Source organism: Colletotrichum karsti (assembly GCF_011947395.1).
Source record: "Colletotrichum karsti strain CkLH20 chromosome Unknown Scaffold28, whole genome shotgun sequence".
Classification (NCBI taxonomy): domain Eukaryota; kingdom Fungi; phylum Ascomycota; class Sordariomycetes; order Glomerellales; family Glomerellaceae; genus Colletotrichum; species Colletotrichum karsti.
The window spans coordinates 499,878-517,525 of NW_024065928.1; the positions used below are offsets into that span (position 1 = coordinate 499,878).

Here is a 17,648-nt window from a genome sequence, read left to right on the forward strand (position 1 = left end):
CTGGACAAGGCTATCGAGAATCCGACATTTCTCACTTCAGACGACGAGACGACGGGGGACCAGCAAAAGGCACCCGAGCCAAATTAAGCCACCCTCGTCCGGCGAGACCAAGGCACGAGTCCACCACCTTTGGTGTGAGACGAACGAGGCACCATACCAACAAAGAACGCCGGTCCTTTGCTGGGATACTTCATTACCTTTGGCTTTGCGCTGGCCGTGGCTCTGTGGTTTGGTCTCTACATAGTACAACAACATCCAACCAGTTCAGTCAGGTCTGTTCCTCTTACCGCCGACATCCGCGAGTTCTCTCAAGACGCTCTACTTTTACGATGCCTTCTTCAGCAAAGCATCGAGAAACATGAGCAGTTCAATCTGCCGGACATAAAATTGCTATTTACGACGTCCAACTCAGACACGCTAAACCACCCAGGATTGGTTGATGGATCTGGCTGGACTGAACCGGGGACAGGACAGGGACGACTGGACTGGCGCTGAATGAGGACTGGCTTCATCAGAATTCCTCGACTCACCCCTCCCCGAGTGACCTTTCCCCGCCGCACCGGCGCCTTACGGACACGCAGTATCGCTCGGGAGGCCGACCATCGCTCGACCAGGTGCCAGGGCAAAAAGAGAGGCCGGGGAGGGACAAGGACAGACTACGGGCCATGCCCCATGCTCCTTGTTCCTGGCGCCCGTCCACTGTCCACAGCGTCGTCGTCCACTACCCACCACCGGAACGAGTGCGTGGTGCTAGCTGTCCAGGCCTGGCTTCTTGTACTTCAGTACCTTCCAGGTTACCTTACTTCACCACACTGTGGAATACACGCCCTTCCTCACCCTCTTGCCGCAAAGACATGTACCTTCACCACGGGCCAGGCCAGCCAGTCGACACTTCCTACCCCCCCTTTACATGGCCCACCCCCGGCCCCAGTCCACCACCACGACCATCCACCCTCTCTCCTCTTTCGCTGTCTGGCGGCGGTACAGAGCACAGTACGGCGACGGAAGGCGAGGAATACAGGTGGGAGGGAGTGTCGTGAGCAACAGACAGACGGCAGGAAGAGAGAGAGAGAGAGCCCCTCCCATCCATCCCTCCTTCTGGCACCTTCATCCTAGCGGCGTATTTGGGATAACAGCCAATGAAGACAGATGCTCGTCCCCGACCAGCGCTTCTCTTTCATTCTGGCAACTTGGAAAGGGCTGTCTGGTCCGTTTCGCCCATCGTTGGACTTTTTGGGTCCCTCTTCTAAACGTCCTCCGTCTCGAGCCCACAACTTTTCTTCTAACTCAGCTCCCGTCCATACAAAACAAAGCAACTCGGAATATCAGCACAGGAGCAAAAAAAAGTTGAAGCCGGCCTGGACCTCGACAGCCCAGTTGATCATCGGTCGACTAACCCCAAGACACAAGACACCCTGAACCGTTCAATACCACCACTACGACCACGACCAGTACCACCGCTACCCAGTTCTCCCACCACATGCTGTCGGCTGGCCCAGCTCACCTACACCTACCTACTAGGCACACCCACCCACAGACACACCCCTGCCCGAATTGCTGCTCCTCCCCAAAATAATATTATTTCTTGCGCCCGGAGGCTTGTCTTTGCGACTCACTCATCACCTGCCTACTCCTTTACCACCGTCCAACAACACCACGAAGATACACCCGCCTTCACCCAACGACTACGCTTCTACGACATCTTGCGAGTAACAAAAGTGTTCGACCGTAAGCGTCGAACCTGACCAGCATCGGTAGTTGGCAATGGCTTCCTCAAAAGTATGCCCGACCTCGGGATTCAAACCCATGCCCTGCCCTGCCTAGCTCGCTCTCATCACGCATCCGCAACCCAGTCACTCGTGCTGATCACTCCTCGTCTATCTTCAGGAAATGCAGCAGACTACGAGGCCATTGAACCAACACCGTCCGTCCCTCTCGTCTGCCTCTTCTACTGGACTTACCACACGACAATCCCACTCCCGTAACAACTCGCACTCCTTCTTGAGCGGCGCTCTCAATGCCAACCATCGTGTCACCCGCCGGAAATCCATGACAAATACCGCGGCGAACACGGCGGCCTTGGCAGCGGCCATTCAAGAAGCTGGAGGAGATAAGGTTGTGCCCATTGCCGTGAGCTCACGTCGGAACACGGCGTCCAAGAGCGCTGCTGCCCGCGCCGCCATCGTCGGGAGTCTACCGTCTCCTCCTGCGAGCTTGCCAATGCAAAAGTTCCACTTGGACGGCAAGATGGACGTCCACGAGAGCGCCATCGAAGACGAACCGAACAACGCGTCCGGCGACGAGGGCGACAACAATTCGCAAAAGGCTCGCATCCGTCGCGCCAGTGACGGGCAGCCCCTTGTCAAGGAGGGCAGCAGGAAGTTCAATCGCATCGAGCTCAAGTGCGAGACGTGCGGAAAGGGATACAAGCACAGCAGTTGCCTGACCAAGCATTTGTTCGTTCCCTTCCCCAGCCCCCGCATCCCCAACCTACAGTTCCTGGCATGAGCTTTCGATACGATTGCTGGACCCGTCTCGATCAACATGACACGGTAATCGAGCGATTTGTTGACTCATTTCTGGCCAGGTGGGAACACACTCCCGAGTGGTCTCTGACCTCCAAGCTGCTTATCTCCAAGCACCAGCAGGTTCAGCTCCTCGAGGCTGCCTCTGTTCTGCTGGCAATGAACACTGGCAAAGACGAGGCCGACGCTGCCACCCCGCCGGATTCTGCCAAAGACTTCCCAAGTGACCAAGAATCTGCCTCCCCGGCAGCATCCGGATATTCAGACGAGAGACACAGCTCTGCTGATACCACTCCTCCGCCTCAGTTGGAAGGATTCGGTTCGTCGGATCGATCGTTTGCGAAAAGCTACGGTTCTGCAAGCGGTTTCGGTCGGTCATATCAGTCGGCACCCTCCACCAACCCTCTCGTAACGGGCAGCATGCCCCGCGAGTCTGGCTTCTCTTCCCACTTCCGCCAGAACAGCCAAGACCAGCGTCCGCCGTCGTCGGGAAGAAATGCTACCGGTCAAGAAGACCGGGATCTTGCCGCTGCTGTCGAGCTCCTTAGTTGCAGTTTCAACAGCAACAACGGGCGCAAGGTCACACTACCCTCCGATGCTCCTCCCGTACCTCCCGTGCCCGCTCAATATCTCGACCAAGCGGCGTCGTTCTCTAGCGCGGGCTTCAGCGGCGGATTCAGCGGCGGGTTCAGTGCCGGGTTTCTCAACAGCTTCCCTAGCAGACAGCCCGAGAGCTTCACCCGAGGCGAAGTCCGTAACGCCGATGTCAAGATGGAAGACAGCGACAGCGTTATGGATGACGACGATTTTGACCGTCGATCTCGATCTCGAAGCGACGAAGATGACGATGGCGTGTTCGGGCGGATGGAAGAGTAGCGTTCCTGCGTTCGACCGTTGATGCCGACGATATCTGAGGATATGAGTACATGACACCACAAGGGAGGGAGAAGGGGAGACTGTTTTCTTTTGTACCACCATATACTAAACCCTGTAAATGAGGTGGTTCTTGCTCCGCCACCGATCTCTCAGCACCAAGGAGTGGAGGGCCCGATCTTGCATCATCATGGTCTGGCCATGCGACGCGAGGCAAGGCGGTGGAAGGTGGGGGAGAGGAGATCGAGATTGCATCTCCACGAGGTTAAAGTGAGAGACGGAGAGAGCGTCGAGCGAACACCCAAAGCTATTCACACTGATGGATGCATCTTACGAAACAAACGAGTGCGAGCGATGTCCTCAAGAACGGCCGCCAGCTCTTTTGTTCGGTTTGACGCCAGCACATGAAATAAAGAGAAAAAAAAATGATCAAAAATTGGCATGTGCAATTTGTGACCTTGGTGGCCTCGATGACGGAGATGTTTGGCAACGATGACTGATTGTAAGGCGATGGCGGTTGTTTTCCACCACAACCGTTGGCTGATGCAGGTAGGCAGGCTGAAAGCCAGCAGCAACCTTGAGCTGGGCAGACGCAAACCCGGAGCTTCGCTCCAGGAGGCGAAGATTTGCATGTGAGCTCATCAAGCTTTGAAGATCACACAGGCAGGCACCCAAGCAAGCACGCAGGAGGCTGGGAGAGTGAGCGGTATGGAGGAAATGTCGCCCCAAGACTGGAGGGGGCAACTGAGTATTATATGTTTCTAGGTCGACGATAGGTATGATGAAATATTGCAGGAGGAAGAAAACACGAAGAAGAAAAAATCTGCAAAATACGGATCGAATAAACGGAGCAGTAAAATTCGATCCTTGCGAGCACCCGCTCACAGTGGGGAGCTTGGAAGAAAGCCCGGCGGTTGTTCGGGAGCCGGCGGTGTGGAGAGCACCGTCTGTCTGCCCACTGGACGTCTTAGGTAATCCAGCCCAGGCGGGGCCATTCCAGTGTCGTCGCTCTCACCACCTTCCTCTAGCTGCTGTTTCCCCAGCGACGTCACCTTTACCCGCCGGCACAGCTTTCATTCTCCACTCGGCAACATCATAGGCCACGATAGCCCGTATTGGTGGGAAGGGAAGGTCTCAGTTTTTTCCCCTCTAACCTTTTGAGCTCTTCTTGTCGCAAGTCGCAAACGGCTGACGTCTTTTCTTATCGTCCTATCGCCCGACTTGTTCTTTTCCTCGACTCCTCTTACCGGGCGCATCGCCAAGTGTACTCCTTTTAATCAGCTCTCGCAGCAAACGCTCTCTCATCACAACAATAACAACAACAATGCCGACTCTACGAAGAAGAGCCGAAGCCCCGCGCCGCGTCGAGGATATCGACATTGACGTTGACGAGACCACGTCGCGCGCCGTCGAGCCCGTCGCAAGCAACCTCGAGACCCTAGCCACGGCGCCCGATGGAAAAGTCGAGGCGCTCGGTGTCGTCAATGACGCGACGGAGGTGATCACAAAGGAAGACATCACAGAACAGATCAGCGAGAGGGATCGCGACCATCAGCACCCGAGACGACAGCGCTCACATCTGCCCACTGCCCTGCAGTTCCCGCTCGTCACGGTGCTGAGCTTCAGCATTTCGAGTTTGTGCTACAGCTTCCTGAGCGAATGGAGCCGCGGAGAGCTGGCGGGCATCTCAAAGAGCCTGGATACCTGGGGAGAGGTCGCGACTTTGGCGGGATGGCGCATGTGAGTTTCTCTCTTGCGATACTGGGGAATGTGCATTTGCTGACCTTGGTGGCCTCTGACAGATTTGAGCTTGCGCTGGGTTGGTTCGGTAACTTTGATAGCTACGATCTGGCTGCGCTCAACCTGCTCGCGCATGGCCCACCGGTATGTCTGATTCTCCGCCCATGCCCGAGTCAAGAGCATTGCTTGCTAACACGAGGTTGTGTAGGTCTACCTTATTGCCACCTTCTACGAGATCAGCCCCGCGACCGCCGTCTCCGCCCTGGGCATCGAGATGCTGTCTACCTTTGTGCCCTTCCGTCTCCTGAGGTCATTGTCAGATGCGCATGCCGGCGCTAAGAACGTCGCCAACCGCGAACTTCTCACCGACATCCCGCTCAGCATCTTTACCATTCTGATGGCGGCTATTACATACAGTGCCTCCCTGTTCGTCGCGTACAAGACGTACCTGCCTGAGACGCTCGTGGTCTACTTCCAGGGCCTGCCCACTATTACGCCTGCCTACAATGCCACTTTCTTCACTATCCTGCCTGTGACGATCGCCTTCGGTATCGCAGCAAAGACCTTCATCTTCACTCCGTTTGTTGCGACAGGCAAGACCGCCGAGGATGGCAAGCTGGAGGAGTTTGATCCCGTCACGGCCACGCTGGGCGAGACGCTGGCCTGGAATCTGTGGGGCTACACCACGCGGGCGAAGGTCGTCATTTTCCGCACCACCGTGGCTATGATCCTGACCGGTGTAAACACCTACCTCCAGACGTTCATGACCATCAACGCTGTCCAATCCTACGGCGCGGCTGCGTACTCCGGTGTCTGGGTTGTTGCTGCATTCCTTACCGGTGTCGGTCTCGGATTTGTCGGCGGAGGAGACGCATGAGGTGGTGAGCAGGCATGAGAGTGGGGAGAGCTTGCCTCACTTTGCGTTGTAAACTAGGGCGACGGTCATCTTGGCGGGGCAGACTTGGGGACTGCTCATGGATTCTCAGAGGAGTTCGATGGGCAACTTGACAGCCATGGGCGGGTTTACTGCGAGCTGCTTTTTGCAGCTTTGTACAGGGCAGAGGAAGCTGGCTGTTTTCTTGAAACTAGGGGACTGCAAGGTGCAAAGCAAGGGTGTTGCTACCTTGCCATGTCGATTCCCAAGCTTTCTGTATACCATTTTGTTTCTTTTCTCTGTTTTTATGTGTCTCGAGTAATGCACAACTCAATACCTGTTCAAAAGCTGACCCGCCTGTCTCTCGGTGTGTCACTGGCCCCGGAAACCTGTTTTACGCGCAAGAAGTCCGCTCCGCGATGGGCTTGCCGGGGGGATTTGCTTGTCGCTACGATCTTGCCGTTTCGGGGGACATCATGACGGTCATGATATCCCGAGTCAGCCTCGCCTGGACAATAAAGCTGGGTGGACTAGTCCGAATCGATCGGCTCGGTGCAGCGCGCTAGCGGGAAAATGTCTCTGGCGCTTTCTCTCCCTCCAAAGTTGAGTGGTCGGCGAGCCGACGTAGGGCTGAAAAGGTGGGGGGGCATTGAACTTCGTATGAGTGACCGAACATGACCAAGAATCTCGGCGACCCGTTTCGCAGATTTGATAGCATATCTCGCGCATCATGCGCGGCTGATTGTCCTCGAGGCCGGGGATAGTTGTTTAATTTGTCGTTCAATGAGGCGGACTTACATGGTCTCTGAGGAACCAGGGGGGAGGGGGAGGCATATTCAAGTCAGATGAGGTAGATGGCAGAGGTGTGGTGGTTTGTGAGGCTGCGCCTCCCGCCCCTCCATCCCCATCCCGTTGACCGACGAACACCGTATCGGAGACGATTTGCGCAAGGGTTTTGGATACCGAAAGTCTTCTTGACTAGGCTTTCTTTTCTTTTTGCGGGGAGGGGAGGGGGTTCGCGCAGTCTTACCCGGGTTATTGGTGATGAACTGAGACTAACCGGGAAACTTGGCGATGTCGCTGCTGCTGCTGCTGCTGCTGCTACCACAATACGACAGTCGGCGGCTGCAGCGCTTGGGGAGGCAGGGATTTTGCCCGACGCAGGGCGGGATGATTTTCTGCTGTGGGTTGCTACATGTCTTACCGACCTGTCAGTTTTGCGCGGAGAAGCGACGCAGATCTTCTCCCCCCGTCCCCGGTATTCGTGAGGATGGTATCTGGACCTTTTCTTTTGTTTGGTAGATAGGTTGCTTTCTGTGTGGTATGTGGTGTAAGTGAGGATGTGGAGGGTCAAGGCGTTCCTGGGCCGTGTTAAGGAACGTCGTGTGCCTGAAATGCAACCTTGACGAGGTTGAGATCTGTTCAGCTTCGGTTCTGAATTGGGAAAGGGGATTTTTCGGTGGACGGCTGGGGCGTTTTTTGTTTTATCGATGGGAAATCGCTGATAGATTATGATGATGGTATTTGAGAGGGTTGAGAGGAGTGTTGTTGGTCGAGACTTGATTTCCATATATAGCTTTGGAGTTTCCTTACCTCGAGCTTTGGATGGATGGCTTTTCAACGGCTTTGCCTTCATCAACAAGTCACCATTTCCCTTCTTCTCTTTCTAGGGCTTCATCTTATCACGCCAAATGTCTTCTCGATCTAGGAAATCTTCAAGAAAAGGCAAGGAACCGGTTTCTCACGGCCACCACGAGGAGGTTTACGACGGATCCCCGGAAGGTACGGGGAGCTACTATGCTTCATCCTCCACAACGGCACCGACGACCGCCGAGTCCGGGACCACTCCCCCAGAACAGACGGTCCTCAAATCCAAGTCGATCAGGAGCGAGGGCGAGATCACGCTCCAGGGACCGATCGAGGTCGCGGGCTCCGTGAGGTCCGGGGGCAACGCCGCTTTCAACGGGGACTTTCATGTCAGGGACAACATCGAGGCGTATGGGACTATTGAGGTGAATGGGAGCTTGGCGTGCCAGTAGGTTTTGCATTGCTTCGGGAGAGGTTTGGTGTCACATCTTGATTGGGAGCAGAGCTGACGGACTTGCGCCGGTTGATAGGGGCAAGATGAAGGCGTACGGGAACATTCATGTGGTTGGATACATGTCTGTCGGGTAAGTCAAGCCGTGTTCGACGACCTAGGTGGGTTTTGCTTTATTTGGGGAAAGCAACTTTGCTGATCAGACTATACTACCCAGGGACAAGGTGAAGGGATTTGGCAAATTGAAGGTCACGGGGACGTGTGAGGCTAAAGAACTTGAGATATATGGGAATACGACGATAAATGGCTTCCTGTAAGTTGATTCCGTGTAACACTTACACACACGGACACGCACGAAGGAGACTCTTCTCGTAATGCTGACGACGGAGGCAGGAAATGCAAAAAGATGACGCTGTACGGCTCCCTTACGATCATAGGACCGAATTCCGGGTACCAGGTCGAGGAGGAGGAGAAGATCTGGGGTGCGATTATCAGCCGGGATGAAGACTTGGATTGGTGAGGAGGTGAAGGAGTGAGTGGACGTCGGAACTGAGACATGCATGCGTTGGAGGACACCGGGTTCCAGGGAGACGGGCTCGGCAGGCTTTGTTTTCTTGCTGGTCATTGGCGCTTGCGGCTGCGGTGGCGTCAGATGAGGGAACTGGGAAGATGGACATGGGTTTCCGGGATGGGCGCGTTTTGCGGCTGGATCGTTCATGGCATTCGGCGTTGGTGTGCTGGTGGGATGGCGTTCGTTTGGGGGTTGATGGCTATTAATAGAATGCATGGAGTTGGACTTCGTTTGCGATGTTATGAACTGTTTGATTGAACTGAATGAGTTCCCGTGGAGTGTAACTCTCGCCGTGAGCAGTTCTGACAGCGAAGGCCTTCGATCTTATGACAACTGAGCTTTGCCTGACAGAGCAAGTTCGAAGATGTCCTGGTTGAGTCCTCGGCGTTAAGGCCCACCACGACCCGGGGGCATTGGGTGGGGCTCGGACCGACAACAGTGGAGTCAAGTCGGATACGGAGATGGAATATTCCGCGATAAGGCACGGGCCAATCTCCATCGCAACAAGGATCTGTCAGTGGATGTCAGGGGCCCCGCTATTTCCTACTAGCGCCAGGGAGCTTCTCAAGCTAAACCCGACCACACAGGTCGCGACTCCCCTCGTAAACGCGCCAGCCGACCTCATCCCAAAGCTTGCGCAAACTTGTTTTGCCGCTCAACCAACAACCTCCACGTACCGTCGCATTTTCAATGCATTCATAGTGGAAATCGCGTCGAACTTCTGGCCGCCGAAGGCTTTTTGCAGCAACAAAGATGGCCACCACCGACGAGCGCGCGGAAGACGCCATGGACGTCGATGTGTCGCCCAAAAACAAAACCACCGTCGAGCAGGACATCCACCAGTCGCTGGGCTCCATCAGCAACTCCGTCGAATCCCTCGAGATGCGCGCCGACCCCGATGCTCAAGCGACCGTCACCGACTTCCTCGACTTCACCGAATACCTCCCTTCCGACATGATGCGATCGCTGACCTTGATCGGCAAGCTCGACCAGACCTACGGCCAAGCGTCTCTCAACGTCCACAACCTCACTTCCACCTGGGGCAAGCTTCCCAGCATCCCTGCCGAGGAGCGCCCTTCTCCCGTGCAGCTTCGCGCCGACATTTCCAACAGTCTTAATCATGCGGTTGGCTCCAGGGTCTACTCGCATGCTGAGGCGGTGCGCATGTCCGAGAACGTCAACCGACACTATAATCGCGCAAAGACGATACTGGCGAAGCTGAAGACGATGATGGATAACTATCCTACGGAAGAACAAAAGAGCCCCGTCGCGACATCCAAATCCCCGCAGCTCGTCAGGGCGCCAAAGATGCCGAGGAACGGCGACGGAGAAAAGGTGCGACGGCCGCGTATACCCAGGATTACCGTTCCTGGCGAGGTGCTCCCTCCATTTGATCAGTTCATTGCATACTCGGACGACAGCGATGAGAGCTCCGAAGAGGATGATGACGAGTCTCTTCCCGGACGGACGCCTGGCCGCACCGGAACGCCGGCGCCGAGGATCAAAGTTGTCAAGACGCCGAAGGCTTCAGCGAGACCCCCAAAGACACCCAAGCCGTCCTCCTCAGCGAGACCACCCAAAGCAGCTGCAACGCCCGCGACAGCAGCTACGCCCTCTGTCCCGCTGCAGCCTCCGCCGGAGAACGCCGTCATAGGAAGTACGGACGCTCCTTGGCTGCAGCTGACGCCTTGGGAGCTGGCTCGGCTGAGGAAGCGCATGAAAAAGAATGCTACTTGGAACCCTAGCGACACAATGATACTGAGAGAGCTTAAGACGCTTGGCCGTGGCATTGATGCCTACAAGGAGGCGAAAAAGAAGGCCGAGGATGAGGGCAGAACCTTTGACCAGGTCCCTCCAGCTCTGGCCCCTGACGCTGGATCTGAGAACAAGCCGATTCCTGAGGGTGCTATAAGTGCTGCTGCCCTGGCTTCGGACGACATTCAGTTGAGCAACAGAGGAATGAAGCTCAACGAGGCTAAGAAACTGAAGCGAGAATCTCTAGCGAAGCAAGCAGCAGAGGAGGCCGAGGAATCCGCCAGGCAATTCAGAGAAGCGGCACGTCTGTTGATGTCCCGCGAGAAGGCGCCGGTACCACCGGTCGTAAACAATGATCAATCAAAGGCCACCCCGAAGTCAAATACGAGGTCACGCGCAAAGCCAAATGGAAAGCGAAAGAGAGGTTCAGTTCCGGAGGCAGAAGCTGAGAAGCCCGAAGTGGCCCAGACACCAGCTGCCCGTCCGGCACCAAAGCGCAGCAAGATGGAGACTCCAGTCCCGCTACCCAACCTCAGAGCGAATCTCACCTCGCAGCCGTTGACCGAGACTCCCATACCTCCTCCAGTCCTTACACCAGGAGGCTCTGCCGCAACCCCTAAGACGACAACACCTGTGCCGATTCCTGTACCAGGACTGGAAAATCCTGCCGCTACTCCTGCCGCGCCAAAGCCAGCGAACACAAGTGCACCGGCCTCATCACCGACCGGTTCAGTCGGTCCCGCCGGTCCAACCGGTCCAGCCGGGTCCCCTCCCGCCCCGATCCCCGCAAATATTGTAACCAAGCCACCTTCCGAGACCGCTATTCCTCCACCCGTCTTGTCTCCGAAGAAGTCTAATACTCCCATCATTCCTCCCGTCCGCGAACCCGCAACGAGAAGAGAGACAAGGGGTGAGGCTAAGAAAACCCAGCAATCAGTCGAATCTTCTTTGCCTGTACCGCCGCCACAGGCACCTCAAACTCGCTCGTCGTCAGCTGCTCCCTCAATCAAGCAATCGTCATCCAGAGCAGCTACTCCGGGTACCACACCCGTTCCGGAAGGAGGTCGTCGTCCCAGCTCGCGAGGTAAAGCTAGTAGTCAAGAACCACAGCCCTCGCTGGCCAGCGACCGACCCCGACGCACTAGTACCGCTCGGAACACACCTGCGCCGGAGTTTCGACAGCCGAGTAAGAGGACTAGGAAGCCCGCGCCCGGTATTGTCAGCAAGACGAACGCTGGAGGCAGTAGTGCCGCTTCCAAGCGTAAAGCCGCGCCCAAAAAGAAGCGGGCTCAGAAGAAGGAGAAGGGCCAGCCGATTGAGGTGGAGCTGGAGGAGGACGACGAGGGAAACCCCATAGACCCGAACGAGCCACGGTATTGCGATTGCAACGGAGTGAGCTATGGGAACATGATCGCGTGTGACAACGATGTAAGTCATCCCTATCTGGCGACTGCAACTTACTTGTTACTGACCGAAGAAGCAGACCTGCGAAAAGGAATGGTTCCATCTACAGTGCGTCGGCATGGAAAAGGTCCCTGCGCGTACGACGAAATGGTACTGCCCCGACTGCCGGGTGCGACTGAACATTGGGGAGAAGGGCGAAGTAAACGCCAGGGGTGTCAAGGCGTAGGATGAATGAAGATGAATACGATACAATCACTTGGACTCGGTATGGCGTCGTGGAAGGATCAAGGATGTGTGCCATGGTCCTGTTGTTCTATTAGTGTATACCCTTTCGCAACATGCTTACAGACGGCTCCGTTTTGTCAGTGTCTTCAGTTCTTTCGATGTCGTAGTGCGCCTGCTTAGCGCCTGTGGGCATGCGTGCCCCCACCCCTCTCCTGAGAGTAGGATCTACCTATGTAGAGGTTTGCGTCTCTTTATTGCCATCAGCGAGAGGGGAAAGTGGTGTAGTTGAACAGGTTCGGCTTCCAGGCCTCCCAAACCCTGGCCATGTTTACTCTCTCGTTGTAGCTCAAAGGTTCGATTGTGCCTTTTGCCACTCGGTTTTGATTTTTTGGCCTTGATTTTGGACGTCTTCCAGCTCGCGAAGCCATTTTGAGCTCTTCTCGACACCTTTTTTGACGAACTTACTTACGCAATGTCGTCTACAAGAAGACAAACGCCGAGGGTAATGATCAATTTTAGACGGGACGATTCTTAGACGAAGACAGCTGCCATTGGCCTGCATGGCTGAGGTCCGGTGTATACACGCGACCTCGCAGCTGATGTTCTTTCTGCTTCGGCTTTCTGGCCGACTTAATGTGCATGTGCCCATCTTCTTTAAGGCAGTGTCATCTTTGTTGTCGCCAGCGCCTGCATCTTCTGCATAAAATCTGATGCAGCCGTAGGTCTGAAGTCTTGAAGGCTTAGGAAGGAACTGCCAGATCTCGTTCCTTCTTTACTGATCGAGTCGATCGTCAACTTCATCCTGCCTATATAGGCGGGCTCCTTTCAGGCTTCGACCCTCCCCCAACTTCTCGCCACTGCAAGTATCCGAGACAATATTTTGATCGTGCCTATTCAACTATTCTTTGTAAGATCCATCCAACTTGATTGCAATTCATCTTTCACTTCAACTTCATCTCACAACAATTTACCTCTCCTCCAACTTCGCAACCACAACTGACCCCAAGATGAACAGCGAATTTATCACCAACGAGCCCCTCCGGGATCTCGACTTGACCTCAGACCAGCTGATCGATCTTATGAAGGAGATTCTGGGCGAGGGATTCCGCTTCGAGAAACCTGTCTACCCCACTGACGCTGAGGTTATTAACGGCGTTATCGATCGCATCACCCTCGATCCCCTCGCACTCGATCGCCAGAACGCAGCTATCAAGGCAGCCAAACAGGGCAAGGACCCTAGAGCGGCGGCTTCATCTGGCAAGACCGACCATTCGCGCCCGGTCTATGTTCCTTCTCAATCTGCGAAGCTGTCAACCGACGAGTACAACAACCTCATCATGAAGACCTTCCCGAAGTACGAGACGATGAAGGCGGGCGACTGGTCCGGAGAGAACGAAAAGTTCGTGGCTTGGGACCTGATCAAGCGGTACCCCATGAACTACATTGGAAAGACCAACCGGCCCAAGGTGTGTTGCCCTCACGTCGCAGTGAAGTAGTTTACTGATGCGCAGTAGTGCATGCCGTTCTTCAAGAACATGACCGACGAGTTCACCTGGGACTTGTGAGGACCCCGAATGATCCTTCCGCTTGCCCATGAACTGACTCTTCCCAGCTTCTACGTCTACCATCCCAAGGCCCTCGATCAGGCCCCGTTCATCTTCGTCCCCACCGAGCAGCTCGAGCACTTCCTCGACATCATCAACGCCTCCGTCCAGACAAAGCTGACCGTTCCTCCTGGCAAGCCCAGCGAGAAATTCAACCTCGTCTTCGGCTCCACCTGCACCATCCGTCCCAAGTACGTTGGCCGTTCTTCCACTCACAACGAGTATAAGGCACTCCAAGACGCGATTCCTCCTCCCACCGAAGAGGACTCTTGCGGGGATGCGACCGTTCACGGCATGGAATTCCTCCTGGCCAACCTCAGCGCTCACAGCAAGGACGACCAGGTCAAGAGCAAGAACAAGAAGAGAAAGCAAGAGAAGGTGCAGAATCGCGACGAGTCGGTCTATGATGCCCAGCTGTACCTTGGCCTTCGCCCGCTGGCTAGCGTCGTTGAGGAAAAGGACAAGAAGGTTGTGCTTGAGGAACCGGTTCCCCATGCGCTCAACAAGGACGTCATTTTCATGTGCATCGACATCGAAGTCGCTGAAGAGCATCATGGCACCATCTTGGAGGTCGGCATGTCCACCCTTAACACCAGAGACATTGCCGGAATTGCGCCTGGTGAGACTGGTCGCAACTGGTTCCCTTACATCAAGAGCCGCCACCTCATCACGAACGACTACAAGTACATGCGGAACAAGAAGTACATCAAGGGCTGCCCCGAGCTCTTCGACTTTGGGTGAGAAAGATTCATACTCATACCAAACCACCATCAGAGTAAATTTACTAACAAGTTGGCAGTGAGAGCGAGTATCCCCCGGTCACTGAGCTCCGAGCGAACATTCTAGCCGCCTTCGACGAGCTTTCCGAATCTGGTGTCGCTGATAAGGAGAAGGGCTTCCGCAACATCGTCCTCGTCGGCCACGACATCAACTCCGACCTCACCTACATGGCCGGCATGGACGTGCACCCCTGGACCGTCGGCGGCATGATGCGCTGCCTCGACACCAAGGACATGCACCAGGCCTGGCGCAAGGGTGAGCAGGGTCGCGGCCTCGGCTTCGTGCTGCAGGATCTCGAGATTCCGTCCAAGAACCTACACAACGCGGGCAACGACGCCGCGTACACCATGCGTGCCCTACTCGGTCTTGCTGTCCGCGCTAAGATGGATGAGCAGGAGGGCAGTGCTGAGAACAAAGTGATTGCTTCTTGAGTGACGGTCTAGCCGCGTGGAATTTGTGGTTTGACGATCAGTGGAGGCTTGGATGAAGCGGAACGCTGCTGGACTTTAGCTGGTGGATAGCCTGGAATTGACGCGGCGAACGAGTAGTACGAGGCCGTAGAAGTACGTATCCGTTTGGATTCTACAGAATCAATGCAATCATTGAAAATACAACGCCCGCTCGCTCATTGTTTTGACTTTAAAAACTCATCTGCTTCTTCGGCAGTGACGCTCGACACCTCTGAAGTGGCTTGGTCGATCAAGCCCAGCCTCGCCGTCCGTATCTTCCACCACATCTCCCTCCGGTCTCCGCCCAGTTCCCCAGAGAGCATCTTCTTCTTCAGATCCCTCACGAAGTCGTTGTAGATACCGGGCTCCTCTAGGTCGACGAGCCCCTCGCGCACGACGCCCAGGTTTTCCGCGGCGCGCGCGTAGTTCGCGTCCCCGAAGCTGTCCGTGACGAGCGAGCGCACGATAGCGCCCATCTGCGACGCAGCGTCCTTGATCTCAGCGACCTCCTCGGCGGTGGCGAGGGCGCGCTTGAACTCGGGGACGGCGTTCTCGGGGGAGATCTTGGCGCGCTTGGGCGCTGTCCCGAGGAGGGCGTCGACGTCGAGGCCCGAGAGGGGCTTCATCGTCTCGCGGTTGCGCTTGCCCTTCGCCTTGGGGGGCACCTTCTTGACGTCCGCCGCCGAGATGAGGGCTTCAATCTCGGAGGCGGATTTCTGGGCGAGGGCTTCGGGGGGCGCTGCGTAGCGGACGAGGATGGGCGGTACCGGGTCGATTTGGCCCTCGGGGTTCACGGCGCGTTGGCGAACTGCCTGGTTGAGTCTGTGGATGATTGGGTTGTAGGTGTCCTCGATCGCTGCGTATTCGGCGGGGTTTCTGTGTCTGGGTCAGTCACGGGTGTACGAAAGTTGGAGGAGAGATTTTACCCCTCGTCATCGTTGCCAAAGGTACCAAGGTCCATTGCATCGACGTAATCGCTCATGGCGTCCGTAAGCTCGTCGCTGGGGAGAAGACGGTGGTTTGTGGTGATCTTTTGACCGCTGACGGTGATGACGCGGTCGAGGGGCGGGAACTGGTAACCCCGGACGTCCTCGGCGAAAGGGAGAGGCACGTCGTAGAGGCACTCCATGTCGGGCTCGATACGTGGTGCGAGGAGGACGAGCAGAGGATCCTTCTTCTCTTTCAGGACGATACGGGCGACTGCGTAGGACTCGAGTTCGTAAAGGGCGTGAATCAGGGACGAGAGGGCGAGTTGTGACTTTTCGTCCCACTTGCGGCCTACTGTTACGCAGGTCTCGCCCATGTTGAGGAATGGTTCATACTGCGCAATGGTCAGTACACCGATGGCGGCGGAAGTTATGGGTTCGTACCTTTTCGCATGGTATGAATCCGATGATGGTGAAAGTCTTCACCGTCTCGAGCTTGGTCACGTTCCACTCCGACTCACTGATAGCCACCGCCGTGCGACCGTACTCGTAGCCCTTAGCAAGAGCATCAAACTCAACGTCCTTCTTCCCGCCAGGCGCGGAGGGGTCGTTGACCTTATACGTCCTCGCGGACCTCACAGCCGCGAAGCCCGCTGCCGACTCGACGCCCTCCATGGGCTCGGGTTCCATGGTGTGCGTCGACTGCGATTGCGACGAGGGGTCGGCCGAAACGACAACCGTGCTGGCGGTGGGCGCCCGCGCGAGCTTGGTCTTGAAGTAGCGCTCGACATTGATGATGACTGGGGTCGGAGGGATCTTGAGCTCAGGCGGCGGATCGGCGTGGCCGAGGGTCAGGGGCCCGTCGTAGCACTTGTACGGACGGGTAGCCTTGAGGCGTGGGGTGTCGAGCTCGTCGATGGCTTCAGCAATTGTCGCGAATTGGCCATTGTCGCATTTTGAGACGAGGTCTTTGAGGATTTCCTCGTTTTTCCTCTAACAATTTATTAGCCATTTGTCATTTGTCTTGAGAGAGAGGATATACCTTGACAGAAGGTTTGTCCTCCTCCTTAAAGCCATACTCTGCATCGTCAAAGTCAACGCCCCTGGATTTGTTAGTGTAAGCACCTCCTTATGGTGGTAAGTGATGGGACCCACAGCACAATCAACTCAATACCGTCGCCGTTCATCTTCTTCGCAATGGCATCGATATCGTCCTCATCAATCGGAGCGAGCCCATCCGTGATGAGGTACACCCGGCGCTTATACTTGAGCTTCTTGGTAAAGGTCTGAATCATGTCGATGGCGACCACCACCGCCGACATCGCGTCGCCGTTGTCTGTGTCGCTCGTCTTGATCTCCTCCTTGAGTTCCCTGAGAGAGGACATGGTCATGGGGCCCAATTCCTGCAGGACAGATATGTTCTCGTAACCTTCGTCATCTTGCATGGCGCTGCGTGTCTCGTCCGTCTTCAGACCCACGACACCGACGGTCCAGGTCTTACGCGAGGCGGCGACGGTGGTGGAGATCTTGTCCCAGACGTAGCGCATGCTCCAGTCGAGATCCGACTCGGCGCGGCCGTTGTGGCAGTCGGCCATGTTTGCGCCGAGGTCGACGATGTAGACTGACGCCTCCTTGTCGGCCATTGTGATTCTGATGAGCGGGTAGACCTTTTTGTTTTCAAGAATTAAACATCAGAAGCAAGAAATTAGAAGTGCGAAAACTAGAAATGCAAAGTAATGGGAATTGGGTATAAATGACGGCCGTGGTGTTGGTTCTGGAAACCCCGGTTCACTTTAGGCAGATGAGGTCCATCCTGAGCTCCAGGCTGCTGCGCGACCCGAGCGCGTTTGGTCGCAGGTGTTAGGCACGCGATCACGTGGTGAT

General features: G+C 55.8%; 6 protein-coding genes across 6 annotated transcripts; 5 read left to right on the forward strand and 1 right to left on the reverse strand.

The window, feature by feature from the left end:
* Nucleotides 1-1,890: 1,890 nt before the first annotated feature.
* On the forward strand, nucleotides 1,891-3,401 carry CkaCkLH20_08476 (C2H2 finger domain-containing protein; the record flags this gene model as incomplete). Its single annotated transcript, XM_038891191.1, has 2 exons — nucleotides 1,891-2,495; nucleotides 2,588-3,401. 2 exons carry the CDS (start codon nucleotides 1,891-1,893, stop codon nucleotides 3,399-3,401), a joined length of 1,419 nt encoding a protein of 472 aa, XP_038743565.1.
* Nucleotides 3,402-4,722: 1,321 nt separating this feature from the next.
* Nucleotides 4,723-6,015, forward strand: CkaCkLH20_08477 (uncharacterized protein; the record flags this gene model as incomplete). Its single annotated transcript, XM_038891192.1, has 3 exons — nucleotides 4,723-5,138; nucleotides 5,201-5,282; nucleotides 5,347-6,015. 3 exons carry the CDS (start codon nucleotides 4,723-4,725, stop codon nucleotides 6,013-6,015), a joined length of 1,167 nt encoding a protein of 388 aa, XP_038743566.1.
* A 1,688-nt stretch (nucleotides 6,016-7,703) lies between these two features.
* CkaCkLH20_08478 (uncharacterized protein) lies at nucleotides 7,704-8,570 on the forward strand (the record flags this gene model as incomplete). Its single annotated transcript, XM_038891193.1, has 4 exons — nucleotides 7,704-8,047; nucleotides 8,130-8,183; nucleotides 8,268-8,363; nucleotides 8,444-8,570. 4 exons carry the CDS (start codon nucleotides 7,704-7,706, stop codon nucleotides 8,568-8,570), a joined length of 621 nt encoding a protein of 206 aa, XP_038743567.1.
* Nucleotides 8,571-9,374: 804 nt separating this feature from the next.
* On the forward strand, nucleotides 9,375-12,006 carry CkaCkLH20_08479 (phd finger domain-containing protein; the record flags this gene model as incomplete). The annotated part of the gene is made up of 4 exons (XM_038891194.1): nucleotides 9,375-11,286; nucleotides 11,346-11,460; nucleotides 11,522-11,804; nucleotides 11,860-12,006. 4 exons carry the CDS (start codon nucleotides 9,375-9,377, stop codon nucleotides 12,004-12,006), a joined length of 2,457 nt encoding a protein of 818 aa, XP_038743568.1.
* Nucleotides 12,007-13,012: 1,006 nt separating this feature from the next.
* CkaCkLH20_08480 (QDE-2-interacting protein) lies at nucleotides 13,013-14,820 on the forward strand (the record flags this gene model as incomplete). Its single annotated transcript, XM_038891195.1, has 4 exons — nucleotides 13,013-13,471; nucleotides 13,520-13,566; nucleotides 13,618-14,346; nucleotides 14,409-14,820. 4 exons carry the CDS (start codon nucleotides 13,013-13,015, stop codon nucleotides 14,818-14,820), a joined length of 1,647 nt encoding a protein of 548 aa, XP_038743569.1.
* A 194-nt stretch (nucleotides 14,821-15,014) lies between these two features.
* Nucleotides 15,015-17,407, reverse strand: CkaCkLH20_08481 (ku family dna; the record flags this gene model as incomplete). The annotated part of the gene is made up of 5 exons (XM_038891196.1): nucleotides 15,015-15,714; nucleotides 15,765-16,159; nucleotides 16,209-16,757; nucleotides 16,807-16,867; nucleotides 16,920-17,407. 5 exons carry the CDS (start codon nucleotides 17,405-17,407, stop codon nucleotides 15,015-15,017), a joined length of 2,193 nt encoding a protein of 730 aa, XP_038743570.1.
* Between the last annotated feature and the right edge of the window lie 241 nt (nucleotides 17,408-17,648).